The sequence below is a fragment of the Musa acuminata genome, chromosome BXJ1-10, assembly GCF_036884655.1.
Source record: "Musa acuminata AAA Group cultivar baxijiao chromosome BXJ1-10, Cavendish_Baxijiao_AAA, whole genome shotgun sequence".
NCBI classification, from domain to species: Eukaryota; Viridiplantae; Streptophyta; class Magnoliopsida; order Zingiberales; family Musaceae; genus Musa; species Musa acuminata.
In genome coordinates, this window is record NC_088336.1 from 32,330,984 (window position 1) to 32,352,792 (window position 21,809).

Below are 21,809 nucleotides of genomic sequence, written 5' to 3' on the forward strand. Positions count from 1 at the left end.
GAGGTATCTCATGCTTGCAAATTGCTAGAGACAGTTAACCAACCTATTTCAGTATCAACCCTTTCAGTTGCATTGTATTATAACTGTGAAGCAATCACTATGAACTCTCCTGTCTTAAACAAGAAATTATTGTGCTGTCTTCCAAACTATACTTTAATGTAAGGCAAATTATTAACAATCACAGTTGGATCACTTCTTGATATATCTCACTGAACCAACTTGCATTTTGTTTGCAGGCCAAACAGACAAAAAGAGACTACATTACTGACTGAGAATACAAATCAACCTTAAAATGCACAAAGGAAAACGAACCTCTGTCAGATAATATCAGCCAACTCTTTCTTCGTACTTGCGAAGCATGTCATCACTTTGTTTGCGAGTCACCACTTTGTGCTCGTAAGGATGCGAACGAGAAAGAATGGTTCAGCTCCTAAGCATCTCACCGGCGTCGAAATCATCATCATCATCATCATCATCATCATCAAAGCCATGCCGTGATGAGGCCGTACCAAGAGCAGGCTCTTCAGATCCACAAAGATCGTACCTTTGAAGGCCTCCTTACCTTCAACGACAGTTTCCGGTATGCTCTGCGAACATCCCCAATCGTGCTCGAAACCCAGGATCTCGTGGTAATCTCTCTGTTCCCTAATCTGATGAACGATTGCCACCTGCTCCTCTGTGTAGGATCTTGAAGATTCTATTCCACCGGTAGCGGAAAGGAGATCATCGAGTGGGAAAGAGGGGTCGAGACGGCAGGCCTCGGAGAGGAGTTTGAGGGCACGCGACCGGTCCCCTGTACCTAGGGCTTCCATTCCCATCCTAAGACACTTCAAAGCCGCGTCCGTGTTCCCATCCATGACTGGTGACCAACCAGCATTTCAGTTGGAACCCTAATTCCTCTGCAAAGAGAGGGAAAGAAATGCGATCATTCCTTTCCGATTCCTCCAAATATCACGCCACATCGATTTCCACCTCAAAACGCGAACGGAAATCGATTTCGAGTTGTCGCCTCGAGGAAGAACCTATCTGCTCCTACCTTGGATCGACATATTAGGGTTCGCGTTCGAAGCAGCGAGAGGAAGACGTCCGATTCATCGCAGGAAGCGGCCGAACTCAACGGCCATCAGGAGGCGCGTAAGTCGGCTCATCTTAGCCGTCCAAACGACGGAGGAACTTTTCGTGAGATGGGCGGGAACGGGAACGGGAACGCTACGTATCCGGATGCAACATCCGCCGTTCGATTAACAATTGATCTGCTCTGATGGATCATTTTGCACAGTGTTGTATATAATTATTGCTGCAACCATCTTAGATTATTTATATTCGTTATCATTAATGTCAAAATAATCTTATGGTACTTTCGTTAAGTTTAGATAGAGCTGTGTTCGACAATGCTTCCTTCTACGTTTCTGCCATGCATTCTGCTGCTGCTTCGCCGAACTGCTTACGTTGACCACCAGATCATATTCTGCAAAGAAAAGAACAGACGCACGGCAGTCGGTGACAATGAGACGTGATTTCATCTCACCATTTGGCAGAAAGGAGAGAGGAAGAGAGGATTCGTACTGTGCGTATTCGACATTGATTTTTGTGTTTGGAATCTTGGAAACAGCGTCGAAGGCTCTGTTCGACAAGACGAGGGTCGAAGGACACGGGCTGACTCTGCAGAAATCCACCACTTGGACGACGATGGAGCCGTCCTTGCATGGCCGCCTGAGGCCGCTGAGGCACCGGAGCTGGTACTTTCTGCCGCAGGCAGCGCCGTTGTCCCACATGCCATTGCCTGCTGCCACGAAAAGCCCATTCTCCGGCAGTTGATCCTCGGTGTAGCCCGGGCATTTCGTCGCTGCACCAGTGTAAACCAAGCCATGTGAGATGAACAGTGAAGACGAAGAAGAAGAAGAAGAAGGTCTTACGAAGATATGGAGGATCGTATGACGTAGCTGTGCCTACATCTGCTGAAACTGTGACGAGATAAACGTCGCAGATCAAACCGAAGAGCATCGCCACTGCCATCCACCGCTCTCTCTCCATCACCGAGCACGTTTTGCCTTCAGCTGAGTCGCTTGCAGGCTAAATTTATACTTGGGAGTGGGCGGCACCTCCATTGCTAAAACTAATACTACCATCTGTTCTTCCTCATCCACTGCTGCACACGATAAGATTCAATAGTGGAAATCGTGTTGGTGGCTGGCTTACCCAAGCTTTCCGTCATTTCCATTCCCTATGGGATACATCGTTCCTTTACGGAACCGAGGCTTTATCTACGGTATATACAAATGAGGTCGACATGGGGATGATTAGCTAAGGAGATCGATCCTTTTCTTATTGATGGTGCTGTCATATGTCATCAGAATAAATATTTATCTCATTAGCTATAGATGAGGATTATGCCTTTGATGGAGGGGTCACTCGCAGCTCAAAATGGAACCGCGGATTAGCAGCTGGAGAGACTTCGAGCACTAACGTCACATCCTTTTGGCCGACCGCTCGCCATTCGTTGAACTCCATCTTCGGATCAGCATGAGCGCGTCACAGTGACATTTGACGCTGCTTTGCTTTCTCTCTGCCGCTAGTGGAGCTTCTCAGCCTCTTTATGGCCACTTCGTTTGGGATAGTTGTAGCAAAGTTTTGATCGTCTTCTACAAACATGGCTGCGTTGCTGTAAGTCTTTGTTCCTTACTCATAGAGCATGTGGGTTTTCTGAGTCTCTTAGATCACATAACTCTATTTTAGAATAATGATGATATATACCTGTCATTCAGCTAGAATTTTCACCAAATATATAATATCAAGATAATTCATTTTTCCTTTTATATACATCCAAAGTATTATACCAAATTATATACTAATACGAAAAATATTCATCCAATTAGGACTAGACCAAGATGGTCAAGATCTTGATCTGTCACATGAACATCAATCCAATATAAAAATATTAAAATAATATTTTATAAAATATTATTTTATGTTTAACAGGATTGTTACTGTTTTACTCGCCTCCGCTCCCTTTTATCGCTAATTTGAGTGTTGGAGTGATCGCGTCAAGAAAATACTCAACCTTGATCTTCTTACATGTAAGCTTTATATCATGTGTTTGAGACCCCCTTGATCACCTTTGAACACTTCTTACGTACACGGGCTTGAACTAAATTAAGTTGATCCGATCATTACAAATATCACATACTTAATTGGATATGATATTTTTGAATAATTTTGATCTTAGTAATTTGATGTATAAGATCATGTAAATTGAAAATGAAAAGATATAACTATTATTAATTAGGATTGGTTGTATAAAAAACATATAAACGGCTTGCCGTTTTATCCCCAACCCATCAATTGAATTAGTGAACGAGTGGGAGTCAGACTAATTTAGGCGATCAAATAGATAAAAAGGATTTAAATGATAATTAACAGTTTTTTAGAGCCTTCTATTAATTCTTTTGTGGAGTATCCTCTTCGAATATATAATATTACATTTCAAGACTTAAAATTTAAAAAATAAAATTAATTAAAATCACAATCTCTTCGTAAGCAACCAAAAATATTTTGAGTTTACGGGGAAATATACAATGTGTCAATTATTCAATGACAAGTGCTAAGAACATATCCATCCATTTGGATGAATGAGATATTAGATATGGATTGGATCACAAGAATTGGAGAATGTTAACACATAGAAATTGTCGATTAGTGAGTCGGTTCGATTGGTTCTCTGTTAAAAATATAGGTCTTTTATGATGACTCATCCCAACTAATATGGAGAGCAATTGTTGTGGGTAGGATGAAAGAATATGTATGGAAAGGTAGTAGTTTGTCAAGAGCTACTTAGTCTTCGAGCAATGAAGCTAGGTTTGAGAGCTAGGCAATCCCCTCCTAATTGCGCCTCCGAGCAACACTGATGACCCTACACAATATGCATGTATATGAGGTATCCCGACTCGATCTATCTAATGCTTAAGTCAAGAAAACAAAAAGGGAGATCGATAATAGTATTAGCAATATAATTAAGAGAGCAGAGAATCTTTTTCCTACTTGCCCCAACTTGGTTCGAGTCTTGATTTTTATACTTGGACGTTGAGCGATCAGGACGTGCGTTCGCCGAGACCTCCCTTATCATGTACAATGATGGCATTAATGAAGATGGCTTCCTGGTGTGTATCCCCTGATGCCTAGGGCAAATCATCGGGGGATGCTCCTAAGTTGATTTTCATTATCGCTTTGGATTAGATAGATAGTGATTCTTTCATCGATTATCAAAAAGGGAAGACCAATTAAGTTAGTCCATGTCATAAGTTATCAATACTAAGGTATAACTTCTATGTATTAATTCGAAGTGGATCATATGGATCTATTTCCAAAAGCTAGGCAGTGCGACCTCTAGTCCCCATGCTTTTATTTTAGGGGTTGTCTTTTTAACCCTGTGATTATCTTATTAGAGAAAATGCTTAGATTGAATGTCAATTTTCTCTTTTATAAGTTGTTAAGAAAATGATTTAAGAAATAATAATATAATTTTTATTAAAATCACATCAAACTCGTTTATCATTATGTCCGAGTGAGAGAGAGATAGAGAGAGATTGGATTTGAGTATGACTAAAGAAAATTCTTCATAATTTTATATATTTGACCTAAAAAAACTATGTTATATTAGTTATTCTCTCATCTTTAACAACCAAAAAGTTTTCTTACTATATAATCTTATAATATATATTTTTAATATAGCATATAATTATATATAATCATTTTTTTTCCAAAAAATCAACCTATGATTCAACTAATCGAATAGCACCGAGTTGCACTAAAAATACTAGTTTACCCCTTGGATTGACGACTCTCAGCTGTGGTATGGGGATAATATGGTCATATCAAAAGATATTTAACATGTGCCGTAGATACTGTCATAGTACAATTATACCCCTATGCGACATTTTATTTATCGCTGTGAAGGCCGTGAATTGTACCATTTGATAAGGGCAGTTATGGGATAAAGCAAGATATTGATGCTCTTCTTTGCTTGAACCCTTCCAACGACGGGATAAAGGAGGGAAAGGGGGGAGAAGCACCGGACGGAAGGCCGAGGCTGATCTCTCTCGCCCGTCCCCTCTCGTCGCTTCTGTCGTCCGCTCGCCCACCCACGGCGAGATCGACGATAAGTAGGGGCGGGTGGGGGGCGGAACGACTGGAAGGAGAAGGGAGTAGTGGGCTTCGATTTCTCTCATTCTGGGTTGATTCCTTCGCCCGCCGTCCGATTGCTTCGCGTGGAGCGTTCGGGTGACCGTCGTACGATTGAGTTTGTTGGATTCTTCTGTCGAAATCTGGTTCGAACTCCGCCTTTACCTGATGATGACTCATACGAATCTTTTTTTGGTTTCGGATATCAACCACGAAAAGGAAGGCAGTGCTTTTCTTGGATTATCGTTTGCTTCATTTTTTGACTTGCAATTTGGTTCCGCTTGTCGCTTCATTGTGTCATGCCATAGCGCAGGATTCTGCTCGAGTTCCTTTCCTCGAAAAGACCCATTTTTTGGCTGCAATCTTTACAGTTTCCCCTGTTTCTCATTCCTCCATCTAATTCTTGCATTTTAGGTGTTTCGGCTCTTTTTTTTGTTGTTACAATCTTAATAGTTTCTTTTTTTTCTCATTCTCTTGAATGAAAGGCTTTTTATTTCCTGTATTTTTACTGTCAGATTTGGTAAAAAGCAGCTACCATGTTACATTCTTGCCCTCACATTTGTCTTCGGATTTGGTTACCGAAAGTACCTCGCGAACAATGGGAGATGGATATGGACGCTTTAGTACTGTAATCGTAAATCCAATTGTTGTACTGAGATTGAAATGGCTGACAAGAGGTTGCAAGCGGTTGCGGTTGGGAAGAAGAGTGATGGGTTCCTTCTCCCCTTTCCAGGATTGGGCTTTTCATGGAACCCCCAGGAGGGATTTTACCGCTCTGATGGCTTGTTTGCGTGTGTTGGGCAGATGCGAGTTGGCTTCGGGGTTTCTCCGAATTCTCCTAAGCCTACAAACAACAGCGCAAAGGTGCCGGGAACTGATCTCTACGTCAAGTATGTGTCCCCGGAGGTTGGGTGTCGCGTTCTGGGAGCTGCCACCGCGTCTGCAGTTGAAGCGACTGATGTCATAGAGGAAGCAGTGGTTAGAAAGAATGAGAAGAAGGGTGGGTTGAAAGTGAAGATTAGGATAGGAAACCCCCATTTTAGAAGATTGGTCAGTGGAGCAATTGCTGGAGCAGTGTCACGGACCACAGTTGCGCCTTTGGAAACGATCAGGACGCATCTTATGGTAGGAAGCAATGGGAACTCAACAGCAGAAGTGCTCCAGTCTATAATGAAGACGGAGGGGTGGAAAGGGCTCTTCCGTGGCAATTTTGTCAATGTCATCCGTGTTGCACCAAGCAAGGCCATTGAGGTATTGATTGTGTTGATCTTATCTCGGATATGTTTCTGGTTTAATAATCATGTTCAGCTCTGAGACATCATATGTGTGTTCCTTACTAATACTTTCTTTCATAGGAGTTTATAGCCTTGTGCCGGTTGATAAAAGTTATATGCTGTCAACTTCTTTTTTGTGGTTTATCTCATTATTACTCGATAAAGATTTCTGGAAAAAGTTGTGAGATGTCTTATGGCAATTATTTTTGAAGGTTAAGAAGCATTTGTTACTTCTCTGTTGGCTTAATCTCTTGCTCCTTTCCAGTTTGATTATGTTGGCCATCTGCAATTTCTGCATTTTCTTACCTTATGCTGAACAAAAGGATTTTGTAAAGTTCACTCCATTGTGCTAGATTCATCTAATTTACAGTTCTATTGGCTAGGCTCATGTTCCTTCTCTTTTTTCTTTTATTTGTCTTATATTAGTTTTAGTTAACCTGGAACTCTTAAAAGAAAAACTTTTTGCGGTCCTTATCCGAAGGATGCACCTGGATCTTTTATCGTACAGATATGATGGATAGCATCCTTGTGTGTTTTTTTCTGAAGAGTAGATATGTGGCACCTTTTGTTCTTGATTAAGTCAAAGCAATGTACTATTTGAATTCACTATGATGTTTTTAGGTGCTTATTATGGACAAGAGAAAAGAAACAATTGAATAATTTGATCATACTATGTTGCATACATATGCAGTCTCTGCTAATCATATTGTGTGTTTCTAAGCTCCTTATGGTTTACCATAGTTAAGTCAATTATGAAATCGACATTTTGTCCTGGCTTTTTGATTTTGACATTTTTGGCATGGTTTTGTACATTGTATAAGATGCTTATTTCGGTTCTCCTGGCAGTTATTTGCTTATGACACAGCTAAGAAGGTTTTGACCCCTAAGGATGGAGAACTACCCAAACTTCCCATCCCCTCGTCGGTCGTCGCAGGGGCATTTGCTGGAGTCAGCTCAACCCTCTGTACATATCCTTTGGAACTACTCAAGACTCGACTAACTATACAGGTTCGCAAAAACCCCTCGAGTGTTTATCTTGCATATACATTTTTCATTTTATTTGTGTCGCTTGTGCAGAGAGACATGTACGACAATCTTCTACATGCTTTCCTGAAGATCGTACGTGAGGAAGGTCCTTCAGAGCTGTACAGAGGTCTTACTCCAAGTCTCATAGGAGTCATGCCGTATGCTGCCACTAATTACTTTGCTTATGATACCCTAAAGAAACTTTACAGAAAGACATTCAAGACGGAGGAAATCGGCAATGTTGCCACTCTTCTGATTGGTTCAGCAGCTGGTGCTCTTTCGAGCAGCACCACATTTCCGCTTGAAGTTGCTCGGAAGCATATGCAGGTCGGAGCCGTTGGTGGCAGGAAGGTCTACAAGAACATGCTTCACGTGCTCTTGAGCATACTGGAGAAGGAAGGGATCGGAGGGCTCTACAAAGGGTTGGGGCCGAGCTGCATGAAGTTGGTGCCTGCTGCTGGGATCTCATTCATGTGCTATGAGGCTTGCAAGAAGATCTTAATCGACGAGGCAGAGGAGGATGCATAATTCTATTATATTCTCCTAACAAAGATGACGGAACCACGAACTAAGAGATTTTGAAGCTTTCGAGCACTTGGAAGTTTTTTCTCATGTTGTTTAGATTTTTTTTAGATTAAAAATATTATATTTAATAATGATGCAGAATGTAGCTGATAAGTCTTCGTTGTCATCAGTTTATTACAAGAGAAAAATTTTGCCATCACTGTAGACTTATTTTCTGTTCCTCATAAATAAACTGTAGTTTAGATAATACAACTGAACAGTAGTTTCATAGTTTCTTGTTCTTTGCCTTTCTATATCATTGCTTTTCTAGGAGTCCGGTTTTGTGCTTGATATTATTGGCTGAAGTAAGTTTAAGAGACTGCTTTTGTCCATTTACCGGTGGATGGGTTCATCTGTGGCAACGATCATTGATCTATTGTGGTTCTTAAAACATGATAATTAAGATTAAGAACATGACATATGAAGGCAATGACTGTTCATCTGTGGCAACGATCATTGATCTATTGTGGTTCTTAAAACATGATAATTCTCAGTTGCAAGTCGCTTAAAATTTAGTCCCCGACAAATCTAACCAGCAAGCATCAATTGAGACGAAACAAATGTGTTGCCATAAACCCGAAGAAAATGACATCAATCAAATAACCTTGATCATAAATAATGAGAAAAACAAATATGTTCTTTAATTCACAGAAATAACCCACAAGGTAAATAACAATATTGTTCTGTCAACCCAAGAAAACAAAAACAGAGATGGGATTCATTCGTTCAGGTCTGCTCCTCACCATCTTCAGCATCTCTCTCTGTTGCTGCAGCCATCAACTCGTCGAAGTTTTCCGTCTTCCCCAGCAATATCTCAATCTGTGCAGGAGACTCGAATCAAGCACAACTATGAGTCATCATAATTCTAGCAAGTCTTACCTTTGCTTTCTGCATAGGTCGTCCCCTGGATTCATCCTTCACATCAACCATAGACGTCATAATCTCTGCAGATTTGTTTTCGAAAAAAAAATTAACTATAAAGAGCCTCGACTCTGGTATTCTTTCCAAATTGTAATCTAACAGGTGAAAATAAGAATCCAAAATCTTACTCCTCTCAACAGCGAGACCGTTGTTTTTGAGAATCTCAGCAATGGTGACTACAGTTGCGATGGCTGAAAAGTTCAACGAATGCACGATAACAAATGATCATCCATGGTAAGGTGAAATTTGTTACAAGCAAACTACATCAGCATAAGTATCCTCTGTCTGTGTCAACTAGAAATTTAACTTTTCAGACACAAGCAGTTACTGTAGCAACATTATTATTTTTTATTTCACTTGAGTTTGAGCTCAGTAGATAGGGCATCATCAACCTGATAACACGAACATTCCATGAGTTCCTAATGATAGAATGTAAGCATACAAATCTCCTACATTGTTTTCACCAGTGAAAGATTCCGTTGCATCTTCTTCTTTTTTTAAGTTAGCTCGATATACATAAGCAGAGAATTCCAGTTCCTTTTCTTCTTCCAATTCTCCAACTCGTACGAATATCTAGTTGATTATTAAAAAATTCGACACCAGAAAATTTCTCAAGACAAAGCAAGCAGTCAAGCATTAACACCGTGGAACTTTACAAAGGGAAAAAAAGTGAAGGATCACCCAAAGGAAGCCTATGAAACATCGATAGCTCTAATTGTTTGTTGGATATGGAGATGTGCCTGGATATGTGTCTTGATCAGCTAAGCACAAGAGCATAATAAACCGATAGGTTATTAGATCATAACAATTGGTAGCAAAATAATTATGTTACACATATGCCATTCTCACAATTTACCTGTTAAGACATAAATGAGAGTCCAATCCATCAAATTAGTTTCAGCATAAGAAGAATTACCAAGACCATAGCCCAAAGAAATAGACTTGAATAGTGCTTGTTCGTGCGGAAGAAGATATATATTGCGAAAGCAGTTATACCCAACATTGATAGGAGGAACGATAATAGTAGAGCAAGGAAGCAATACCCATTCCAAGAGCCGAAAGCTCCACTTCATTGTGTTGCTGCATGTACCTCTGCAACCAAAAGTATCAAAGAGTTATCGACTATTACAACGAATAAGAGATACACAGAGCACCCGAACCTCAATCATGGACACTAAAAGATATCAACTTGAGGCCGAAATTAAGAGAAAAAGCACAAATGAAATATAACGCCGGAAAATCCAAGAAATTTCTTCTCATTCTGGGGCAACATCAACTAAGGTTAGGGTTTGGCACCTTAGCGAGATTGACATAGAAAAAGAGGGGCTTCTTCGTATTCGAGACTTGAATCCGGTTCTTCTTGTAGGAATCGGCGTTGACGCTGAGATTGTTGATGCCTTCCGTAACCTCCTCCATCGACGCTCGTTTCGCTTACAATCTGCCAAGAGACGAGAGAGAGAAACCCTAATGCGCGCCCACAACCGAAAAGAGACAAATACGTTATATATACCACTAGAAATAATACGACATGTATATATACATGTATATAACTCTGTGGACTCGGCGAGTTGAGTCACAGCCCCTCCCGAGCTTTGTCCGAGTCATACCAAGACTCGGCGATTCCAAAGCCCAAACGACTCGCGCATTACAGGAGGGATCCCCTACAACTCCATCTACTTTTAGTATTATACAATTCGCACGTCACAACCGTCCATTAGAACCAGCGCAACTCACACCCGTGTGATCCCCAGCAACCTTGAACGTGGGATCCGATTCACCTGTGATCGAGATGCGTCTGTTACGCGCCAAATATTGTTATTTATAGACTATTGATATATATATATATATATATATGTATATATATATATATGTATATATATGTATATATATATATGTATATGTATATATATATATGTATATATATGTATGTATATATATATATATGTGTATGTATATATATACATATATATATATATATGTGTGTGTATATATATATAGTATAAATAATGCTGCTAACTTTTGATGTTATTTAAAGTATCAACTAACATTTATAAATAATTAATTTATAAAAATAAACAATAATTAACATCTAAAAATGACATGGATCTTTTCAAATGATAATGTTTTCCAAATCTTATGAAGAGCTATACAATGAGGGGCACAAAAACTCATAAAGCAAATCAAATTCCACAGCATTACAATTCACTTTCTTACTAATCTCAGAATAAAACACTGAAAAATAATGTACAAAAGCTGTTACTTGATACAAATTCCACAACACATCCAATCATAGATGCCTTTCCTTTTCTTGGTCATTTCTGAACCCTTTCACCACAAAATACTAATGAGACTTGTTAATGGGAGACAGCATGTGTCTTGCTTGGATCATTCTCCTACTGACCTTCTCCATTGGCACTGCTGTTGGATCCTCTCCTGCTAACCGTAGTATTTTTCAAGATCTGCAAGAGAAATATAGGCTGCAAAGTTAGAAGAGTTTCATAACAGCGAGTGATTTCAGATGGATGATCCAATTAGCATGAGCGAAAGCAAAATAAATCATGGTTAATACCTCACAACACGACTAAAGATGCTAAAGATACAATGAAATGACAGACTCGGATGCTTCTGCAACATATGAGAGTTCATGGCCGAATAAAGTCATGAATAATGTTTTTATAAAGCAAAAAACACAAGCAAAAGAATTTTGTTTGGTAAAAGTCTTTCACAAAGCAAATAGTCTCATGCCACAGAAGCAGTCCTGTGAATCGTGTGGTGATTACATGGTTTCGGTAGCTACAAATGACTCAATTATCCATGAACACCAACTTCATCTTAAGAAATCTGGATTTTCTCACAGATGATGATGCATTTGTTTATTTGTTTTTGTTAGCAAATGAATGCAACATAGAACACACATGTTGGACCATTGTGGACATGTTTTGGATGGAAGTGCAAGTCAGTACAGCTAGGCTGCAACTGCAGAAATTGCTGGTTCATACAAGCAACTCAAAGGTGCTTGTGAGAACTGAAAATGATCTGTGCAGAATTTGCTATGTCAAAATGGCAAGAAATGACAAAATCTCACATCAGCAGCCATCGCAACCGAAAATATTCCCCGAATTATCCTACTTCAAAAAGTTCTTCACTAACCACAAGATATTAGGCTCTTCGGACTATCCACATACTCCACCTTGGAACTTCACTAATTTAAGCATCGGAAAGATCTGAGTCAGAAAACCCGACATCAGACTCCTGCAGGCACTTGGGAGGATCTTGACACTACCCTAGGTCGAGTCGTGCCTGTCATCCCTTTAAGGAACTGACTTTGGTGATAACAGTGTTTACAAACCATAAGTTTAAGAGAAGTAAACAACTCTAGGTTCAGGAAGTCATTGTAATATGATATATATATACACACACATAACAGGCAAGTTTTGGTAGCTTGATGAAGAAAGCTATATGGCTCGAATTATGCATTCATCATGCAGTGAATCTAAAAGTATGTTCATCTTTGACAGGTAGAAAAATGAACCAGAAAAAATCAGGTCTTGTTTAACTCGAAGTAACAAGTGGCGATAAGTATAGTGGCTATGACAATGAATGTTATTAGAGTCGAGAAGACATACTTGTCTCAGCATGTTGTTCTCATTCTGCAATGTGGACATCCTCTCCTCCAGTTCTGAGTTCTTGGCCTCCAAATCCTTCACCTTGGCCTCCAAATCATTAAGGTAAGCCTTCTTCCTCTCCCTGGCTTGCTGGGCTGACACTCTATTCCTCAGCAGCCTTTTGTTGGACAAGACACATTATACAGTAAAAGACAAGACAAAAGTCATTCCCAAAATTCCCGATGGATTAAACGTTATCCAAACCTCTTCAGCCGCTTGTGCTCCTTGTCGGCCGGGCTCCTCCCTCGCCGCCGCTGGCCGCCCTGGGCGGCAGACTGGGCCCGGTCCGGACCAGCCGTCGAGCCGGCCTCTCTGCCGGAGGTCGATGTACCGGTCGGCTCGAACCCGAATTCCGGCACTCTCCTGATCTCCTCGTCGCTCTCCATTCCTGAATCAGGGGACCCAAGAAAAGCCCAATTTCGCCATCACGTCAAGAAAAAAGATCAAAACTCCACAAGGCAGCACGAACAAGAACAGCAAAACAACAAAAATCCCTCATTTTTCAAACAAACGCAATTTTGACGAAGCAAAAAACGGCGAAAAAGGTACATTGGTCGAATTAAACCGAAAAATATCTTCATCTTGGACTGGGAAAGCACAAGATCCTTTAAAAACGCGATTTTTTCCGCAAAATCCATGAGAATCAATACAAAAGAAGAAGAATGCCTTCTTTGACTTCCATCTGGGGGGCAGAACTCGAGGACCTCTCGCTGCTCGAAGGAAGTGAGCTGGTAGTCTGATCCTGCAGCATCCTTCCCCTCCTCCTCCTCCCTATAGAGGGAACAGATCTACAGAGTGGAAGAAAAAGTCTCTCTCTCTCTCTCTCTCCCACCTTTTGGGAAGGAAGGAGGGGGGAGGAGGATGGGCCGGTGATATCAATGGGGGGTTTCGGGGTTTAAAGGCGCGATTCTAGCCGTCCGATGTGGGAGCATCGGACAGTAGAGAGTGCGTGATCGTGGACGAAGGAGGAGCCACGAAACCCAGGGGGGAATCCAAAGGTGCGCAGGCGGCGAGCGTGGAGAGTTACTGACCGTTCGATTCATATCAAATCTAGTGGTCGATAAGCCCCGTGCATTGAATCCGGTCTTCACCGTTTGATCATTAATAATAATAACATACCTCCATTATTTTTTTCTTGAGCATATATCTATTTTTCCCTTCTTTTTAATGTTCTTTATATGATTTATTAAAGGGTTTTACACAACATACTTTTCCTTTTCCTTAGATTTAGTTGAGTGTCCATCTCTGTCTCTGTATGATAATGGGGACCATTGGTCCACCATAAGGTAAAAATCATAATTAATTATCAAAAAAAATATTAAATTTAATTATCTCATCATAGATGATAAAATATAAAAATTTTAACTGTAATATAAAAAAATAATTGAGACTTATGATTTTATTGTTTGTTTATAAGAAGAAAATAAATATCTTTCCTCAGAAAATAAAAATAAAAATTATTTGTAAGTGCAATTTTTTTTAACACATATTGTATGAATTTAAACACTTATTGAGTATGCAATAATATGTTAACGAAAAACTCACGAGTGAGATAATCATCTTCTTATATTGTATTAATTAGTAATTGAGAAATTATAATTTAGGTACTAAAATTCCTTTTTTTCCTAGAATGTAAAATGCATGGTATCTCTCACACCATGTGAATTGTATTGGTTTTTTAAGGATGGGAATTGCTTGATGAATGCTATAATAATCTAAATGAGAGCACTCTTTGGACATGGATAATACAGCAGAGGAGAGGAGATTTGGCCTTGACATGCCCTCCTATGTTGATCTGTCCACAGGATGGGAATAATTCTTGGTTGGTCATGCATCCTTCACATTTCCCACATCATCCATGAGGTTGTGAGATGACTTGGTACCACCTGGATTTTTATGACCCAAAGTTGGGCATTCTCTTTCCACTGAAATGATTGCTGGGAAAAGTAGTTGGAGAATTGAAATAGAAGAATGAAAACTTGCAGAGAGAGAAAATGACTCCTCATTTTTGTCTTTAGACTTCAATTCACCTCTCACCATGTGTCCAGAAAAAGTTGCCCAGCAAAGAGAATGGCACTGTGCAGAGACAATGGTGTCTTAAAGGATCAGAATCATGCACCCTCAGCAAGAAAGCCAGGTTCAATTCTTCTCTGTTTTTCTTCCAAGATGCATGTATACTTGGTAGATGTTGCCAACAGCAATCAAGTTACTTTCTTCAGTGGTCCACTGAGGAGTGGACAAGCATTCATGTGCCTTCACTGCATCTTTCTTTGTCGCTTTCCTCTTTCTATGGGCATCCTTTTCCTCGTTGCAGAACCCATCTTCCTTCATGTACACTTGATCTGCACAATTTAGACTCCCTTTCATCACTTGGAAATGTCCAGGTACCCAGGATGAATCTTTAAGCACTTGCCAAACCTTAACATGAAGAATCCCACAGGTCTAGGTGCAGAGATCAATCAAAAGAAGCTAGACAGACTTTCATAAAAGATAGAGTTTGACAGCTGCAAGGGTCTTTTCTTAGACAGATTTTTGTAAGTAAAAAGAGCTGTCTCCATAATTTTGACAATGAAGATGCCTCACCTGCTGTCCTCCAAATGTACACAGGCATTCAAGGAAAGTCCAACTGAGAGGGAGAGAGAGAGAGAGAGAAGAATAATTTGAATATTAGCTACCCTTATCCTAGGCACACAAAACATTATGAAAATGCATCCAGTGAAACATCCAGCATGTCTTACAACAGTAAGTAAAATATAAACTCCTAGGTAGATCATGGAGAACAAAAGAAGCTTCCCAGAAACTGTCTTTGCAAAGATTAAATAGCATGATGCACTTGCCAATTATTTTCCAGGTACAAACCTGGGGTACAAAGAACATATGACTTCTAGAACACATGATGCATTGGAGAAACAGATTTGAAACATCCATAAGGTTAATACAAAAGAGGACACATGTACCAATGGATCAAGTGATATTGGTGCACAATTGGTATAGTTGCATCTGGATAGATTCTATTTAGAAGAAAGGACCAGGGAAATAATCAGCAGAATCATAAGTTGGACAGAGAATTTAATTGCTTAGCTAGCCCATGGTTGCAATTTGCACCTTCATGAACCCATGAAGATATCAAATGATGAGCGATCGCATAGGGTCCAGGAACGAACATTGGTGCGAGTTCTCCACTTTCCACGTTAAAGTCTGAAGAGAAGTTCTGACCTCTCTCGACACCCCCGCACATTTGGTTGACCTTCAAGGCAGCTGTCTTTTGAGCTTTCTCATATTCGGCAAAAGTAAGTGCCTTTTTGACATCCTCTCTTTTGTGCCACTGAGCATCTGAAGAAAAGAAGTATATAGTATATTTCTGCTGCGTTGTCGTAGTTGCCACTTTCTATGAAAATGACTGAATATACTTACCTTCTAGCTCCACCTTGTCCACATGAATATCAAATGATTTGGCATATGCAAAGAACCCCACCATCAACTGACTTGGCATACTGCTAGGCCCAACTGAGAAAATATAAAACTTCGTCAATTTTGTTTGTGCATGCTTGTCTTTGATTTAGAATGGTAAAAAAAATAAGCATAAAGCTAAAACATCCTCATGTTATTTCATTTATTTTCTTGAATAGTTGTTTCCCATTGAAATATGAACCATGTGACTATATGCTTCGGTGTATTTAAATGTCAGAAAAAATCACAGCATTTCATGCAGTTGAGTGCATCTCAGATACAAAAGTGCCTTTAAGGTGCTTGACTACATATGATTTTTTATAATTGAAAATATTCACATCTTCCTTTTTATGACTTTGGATCTTTTCATGGACTATATTTAACTGAAACCAATAGTCGTAGAAAATCTCGGGTACATTTGTTTCTATTATATGTAAGTCATAAAATTGTATAAACTTCATTTGCAAGCTAAAAAATACGAATGTGGACTTTATTGTCATTGTTCATGGTAAGCAAAAACACTATTTTATCACAGTACAGACAAACAAAGAGCAAACAGGCAATCAACTGAAGAAACAATAAACACAATCAGTCATTTAGTTCTTGATGCATAGATGTTTTCTGAGTTTGTAACTGAAAGGTAAGTCGACTTTTGCTATTACTAGAACAAACATTTCCTATTATGATAGAGTATCTTCCTTGGCTTCTAGCTGTTCTGAAAAGAAATAACAACAACAGTCAAGATCAAGATTTAAGTCTTCGATGAATGCATTCACTTCAGCCACATTTAAGGCTTTACTTATAGAATAAAACAAATTCTGGTCAGATATATCCATATGGCTTTCTCAGATGATGGTTCTAGTATCCTACATATTTTAGAAATCAAGCATTCAGTTCGCATGTCTAGGGTGGTACCTCAGCATAAAACATTCTGTATATTAATAACTGAACATATAATTGGAATATCTAACTCACTGAAAAAATAATGTGTTAAAAGTTTCTGTTCATCATCCATTTCTAACCTTTCAATGAGTTTCTTTGACCAAGAATAAAAGATTGTATATGGTGATTGCAATTCCATCAAATTGAGCTCAAGAAACTGGTGCTGCTTCTTGCTTAACAGAAATTGCATTTGTAAGACCCACCTGATTCTACAATTATATGAATCTAATACCCAAGCACTATTAACTGACTGTAAAATTCTATAGCTTGATTTCAAATTCTTGCCAATTCATCGTTCGAAAATATTTATAAGAAGAAGAGACAGAAGTAAGACAATCTTTGAGAATGTTCACTCATTATTCTTTTCATAAAACCCAATCTCTAGACATTATGTTGCATGTTTGGGAACACAAAATGGAGAGATAGGTAGATACCAGGCCATGGCTGTGAGCTGTGGTAAACAACTTCACCCACTTCAATACCAGTCTCTTCCCTAGTTTCTCTTCTTACTGCCTCTTCTAAGCTCTCTCCTGGCTAAGAAAATTAAGCAGTTAGCTGTTACAGTCTAGATAATCTCGTTTCAACTTGCATCACAAATAGTTCATATCTCTCGGAGAGGACATACGCATGTCATCATTCTCACTTAAATTAAGGTATCAGTACCTCTATAAAACCAGCAAGACAACTCCACATGCGGGGCACAAACCTCGATTGGTGGCTCAACAGTGCACAATCATTCTCCTTGTCAATCACGAGCATAATGACCACCTACTTGAGATAATTAGCCATGCGACAAGAGTGAGCACCAACAGAACAGTTCAACAGTGATGGAAGTAGAGGGATCAAACTATACAGGATCAACTCGCGGATAAATTCTCTTCTTGCAGGACCCATTCGTGCATTGCTTCCGCCTCCCTGCATCGGTGGAAACTGTGCGAGCTCCACAGTGCCCACAAAAACGTGACACATCGTGCCACTCTAGCAGTGATCGTGCCTGGTCCAAGATAAGATGGGAGAAGTCCGGAACTTCTAGTTATGAGCCACATCATCATGACAACGAAAGAATAACAACAGGAAACAAGAACAGCTAATGATGGTTGCTAATAGAGCAAACGGAAATTATATGATGTCAAATATAATGAATAGTTTAAATATATGTGGGGACATGTAGCCACACTATCATCATTAAGTGGGAAAAGAGGAATGTTCTTCATCAAGAACCGAGATTACCATAGTACTACTTACATCAGGAACTCGGTAGCATTTTTGTTCACAGCATGAAACTAAGAGTATGAATTGATTAATTCCGAAGTAAAAGCGATCAGCTTTGGCTGGTATACGTCGTTCCGACGTTCTTCAATATGGCGACTTTTGTCCCTTATTTGATCAATTCCCATACAGAGACCATAAAAGATCATAGCAGAAGAACAGCTTACATGTCCGGCAATGGCCAGCTCCCCCATCGCATCCGCATCGGCCCAATCGGTAGCAACCATCAACGTCCTCAACTCCACGAAGCACAACCCATTGCCGCCGCCTCCCAGCTCAACATTGCCCGCGTCAGAGACGTCAACCGCCCAATAAACGGTGCCGGCTTCCTCCACAGGGCCCGAACCCAAGTAGACGAAGGATTCGGCCGCCAAGTCCCCGAACTTCGCGGCAGAAACCCACCCAAGATTCCACCTTGGCGCCGAACCCGACGTGGAGTCGACGGAGCGGGCCAAAGGTCTGCCCTTTTTGAAAGGCAACACCCTGGCAACTTCCGAGGACCCATCGGCCGAACCGGAGAGGAGGGATTTGAGGGCGTCAAGGGCGGAACTAGGGGAGGACGATCCCTCCGACTTGGGGTGGCTGGATCTCAGCGGATTTCGGGCGAAGGCGTGAGATCGAAGATTGATGGACATGGCAGCCCCGTAGCGACGAGAAGGAGGACGATCGAATCCTTCGTGAGGTGGAATTAAGGTTCTTGAAGAAGGACTTCGCGGTCTCAGGTATAAAGCGAGAGGAATTCGCTTGAGGAGACGGGAAGCGAGGATCATCTCGCGGTCGCCATAGTTACGACGATTGCGAGGGCGGGAGGTCGGTGGAAGTAGGGCAAGGATGGCTGACGCAGTCAACTGCGAAAGCATGTATCCATTAGATCGTAGATGCGAGTGATCATCTGATCTGACGACTGAAAAGAAGAGATTTTTAACATAAACCTGCGACAGAGGTGGAAAGCAAGCAGTGGATTTGAAGGCTCCCACGTTGTTCCATACAAGAGCGTCGCAGATGGGTGGACGATGCCGTCGCATGTCGTCGCTTTCATCACCACCTAATCTCTACCGTCCACTGCTTTCTTTTATTTTTATTTTTCTAAAAACCCTGAAAGAAGCATAAATTTTGAGATCCGCAAATAGATATTTCATAATTAATTTAATATTTAATATATAATATAAAAATAAATTTTAATTTTAAATAAGTCGTATGATACCCTGTTATCTATAAAGGATTAATATCTTCATATCTTTCTAGATCTTTAATTACTTTGAAAGTTCATATTTGTGAGTTAGTTGATTTTACATAATATTTATTTGAATAATCTCCTTACAAGATTTTATTTTTTTGACCCAATTTTCATATTATCACCTGATATCTTCATCGTCAACGCCGAGATCGTACCCTCACGGCATCGTGATAGGACCCTAACAAGGTTGAGTTCTATTCAACCAAGAATCAGTTAATAAAAATCCCATAAAATTATAATAAACCCTACCTAATCGTCTCTATTCTATAAAGAATAGTGACTAAGGTTTATATTTGGATATTTGGACTTCCCAGCCCTCTCCCTTCCCTTTTTATCGGCCGATCGACTAGGGTTAGAGAAAAAGGAATAATTCACTTGGGAAGTAGCCTTAGAAGTAGAGTTTGGGAATCCTATATAAACATATAACCTTATCTCTTTAACAATAAAATCTATCTATAATTACAGCACCGATTTATAGGAGGGTAGAACCCTATAGTGTTCAAGGATTGATCCCTTCTATGTCGCGAGTACTTTCCCGTCAAAGCCGACGACGGAGTCCTCTTTCAGGCCGCATTCGAAGCAGCTGGAGGGCTGGCGAAGTTGTGTCCGGCGCAGGAGCAGTACCGGTCGCCAGGGCGGACGTCGGGGCCGCTGAATCCGAATGACGGCCCGGCGCGAAGGCCGCTGCAGTTTGAGGGGGGAGAAGTCACTGTGCCAATGGACACCAAAATGATAACGGAAGGTGAAGGACTCCATTTCCCACCTTTGGATGGATAAGAAGGAAACGATCACATCCACTTCCAATGATCACCTACTAGCAAAACAGCCATTGCTTTTCTAGAATTCTCGCTCGAAGTGAAACCTCTCTGAGTCTTCTTTTAGTGGATAGGTATGAGGAGGGAGGAATCATCCATGCAATGTTTTCGTGCACCATTGCTGAATGAAAGGAAGAAAACTGGTGGATTGTCGAATGATGAAAGTGGTCTTCGAGGATGGCTTTGACCGTCTTTTCGGCTTGTTTGATGTGCTTGCATTGATTGCCATTTCCCCATCCTTGTTCAACTCCCCCACGCACTTCTCTTTTTCTGCTTTTGCTTTTGCTTTTGCTGCTCTCTTTTTTTTTCCCATGGTGTTAACATTCCCTCCCTTCTCTCGCGTGCCGCAAAAGCGCAGTGGCGAACGGTGGAAAGAAAGACCATCACCAAGATCTCTCTCTCTCTCTCTCTCTCTCTCTCTCTCTCTAATGTCTTTTGTCTATGTTATGCTACCCAGACTCATTCTACAAACAACTGGCACATGAAAAGGTGAATTGTCATCACGGTGAAGAACATGAAAGTTAGAGAAGGGAGGGCGAGGGCAAGCACCTGCTTCGTTCCGCTCTCTCTCCCTAGTCCTCTGCTGTTGCCTTGGAACAGTTAGTTTATCCATGCTCGAAGAGAGATGAAGAGCACAAGAACTTCCACCAAGCACTCGAGCAGAGGAAGACGTCAAAGAACCGAGCACAGATCTCAAAGTGATCGATTTGGAGGGAAGATGGTGGGATCGGCCCATGATTTTTGGGCCCGTCATTTGGAGGCTCGGCCCAAATTGTACATGCCTCAATATTTCTTTCACTGATATCTACCTAAAAATCGAACCCGAATCCGAATCCGAATCCGATAAAGAGTTATTAGGTAATTAATACATATAATCCCTCCCTATAAAATATTTATTATAATTGTAAAAAAAATTAAAAATATTTTAGTATTTCAAATTAAAAATATTTGTTTGATCAATCCAAATTAAAATTCAAGCAACCGATCATTTAGCAAGTGAAGATCCCACAACAACACAGCTATTATGGTTATAATTACCATCATCATCATCATCATACGGACTTCGATTCATTCAATGATGACAATGGAAGTAGCTCATCCTCAACCATATGGTCGTGCTTGTGGCATCATGAAGCCATGCACTTATTTGGTGCCCTTCATCATTCACACCCCGACCACATCGAGCGAGGCGAAGGGAGGGGAAGTGCATGATTGGGAAACATGAGGTTCTTAATGGCACATTCAGTGCAAGAGATGTCATTCATCATTGCCAGGGATTCTGTACATGATTTCCCTGGTGGGAATTCGGCAGCAGCCATTAACTGTAGCAGAAGAAGAATCCCATGCATGTTTCCAGCTAGCTATTACGTGATGATAAGTAATTTTTCTGTGTATTGATCGAATGAAGAAAGTATACAAAACTCATACGTGCCTTTTCATGGCAATGGTTTCGATCATTCACTGCCTC

At 40.4% G+C, this 21,809-nt stretch overlaps 5 protein-coding genes across 5 annotated transcripts; 1 reads left to right on the forward strand and 4 right to left on the reverse strand.

The window, feature by feature from the left end:
• Positions 1-213: 213 nt before the first annotated feature.
• On the reverse strand, positions 214-2,057 carry LOC103969346 (EG45-like domain containing protein). The gene is made up of 3 exons (XM_009382845.3): positions 1,917-2,057; positions 1,567-1,846; positions 214-1,468 (listed from the first exon to the last, which is right to left on the reverse strand). The coding sequence occupies exons 1-3, from the start codon at positions 2,032-2,034 to the stop codon at positions 1,462-1,464; spliced, it is 405 nt and encodes a 134-aa protein (XP_009381120.2). The 5' UTR covers positions 2,035-2,057; the 3' UTR covers positions 214-1,461.
• A 2,990-nt stretch (positions 2,058-5,047) lies between these two features.
• On the forward strand, positions 5,048-8,202 carry LOC103969941 (adenine nucleotide transporter BT1, chloroplastic/mitochondrial). Its single transcript, XM_009383574.3, has 4 exons — positions 5,048-5,324; positions 5,694-6,429; positions 7,299-7,460; positions 7,530-8,202. Exons 2-4 carry the CDS (start codon positions 5,842-5,844, stop codon positions 8,004-8,006), a joined length of 1,227 nt encoding a protein of 408 aa, XP_009381849.3. The 5' UTR covers positions 5,048-5,324; positions 5,694-5,841; the 3' UTR covers positions 8,007-8,202.
• A 426-nt stretch (positions 8,203-8,628) lies between these two features.
• LOC103969347 (uncharacterized protein At2g34160) lies at positions 8,629-10,457 on the reverse strand. Its single transcript, XM_009382846.3, has 5 exons — positions 10,260-10,457; positions 10,007-10,055; positions 9,092-9,154; positions 8,922-8,986; positions 8,629-8,861 (listed from the first exon to the last, which is right to left on the reverse strand). Exons 1-5 carry the CDS (start codon positions 10,377-10,379, stop codon positions 8,769-8,771), a joined length of 390 nt encoding a protein of 129 aa, XP_009381121.1. The 5' UTR covers positions 10,380-10,457; the 3' UTR covers positions 8,629-8,768.
• A 658-nt stretch (positions 10,458-11,115) lies between these two features.
• On the reverse strand, positions 11,116-13,503 carry LOC103969348 (transcription factor HY5). The gene is made up of 4 exons (XM_009382848.3): positions 13,295-13,503; positions 12,833-13,016; positions 12,590-12,746; positions 11,116-11,422 (listed from the first exon to the last, which is right to left on the reverse strand). Exons 1-4 carry the CDS (start codon positions 13,377-13,379, stop codon positions 11,357-11,359), a joined length of 492 nt encoding a protein of 163 aa, XP_009381123.2. The 5' UTR covers positions 13,380-13,503; the 3' UTR covers positions 11,116-11,356.
• A 1,915-nt stretch (positions 13,504-15,418) lies between these two features.
• On the reverse strand, positions 15,419-19,329 carry LOC135596253 (nudix hydrolase 19, chloroplastic-like). The gene is made up of 6 exons (XM_065088288.1): positions 18,457-19,329; positions 17,874-18,014; positions 17,684-17,788; positions 17,455-17,554; positions 16,043-16,135; positions 15,419-15,961 (listed from the first exon to the last, which is right to left on the reverse strand). Exons 1-6 carry the CDS (start codon positions 19,312-19,314, stop codon positions 15,678-15,680), a joined length of 1,581 nt encoding a protein of 526 aa, XP_064944360.1. The 5' UTR covers positions 19,315-19,329; the 3' UTR covers positions 15,419-15,677.
• Between the last annotated feature and the right edge of the window lie 2,480 nt (positions 19,330-21,809).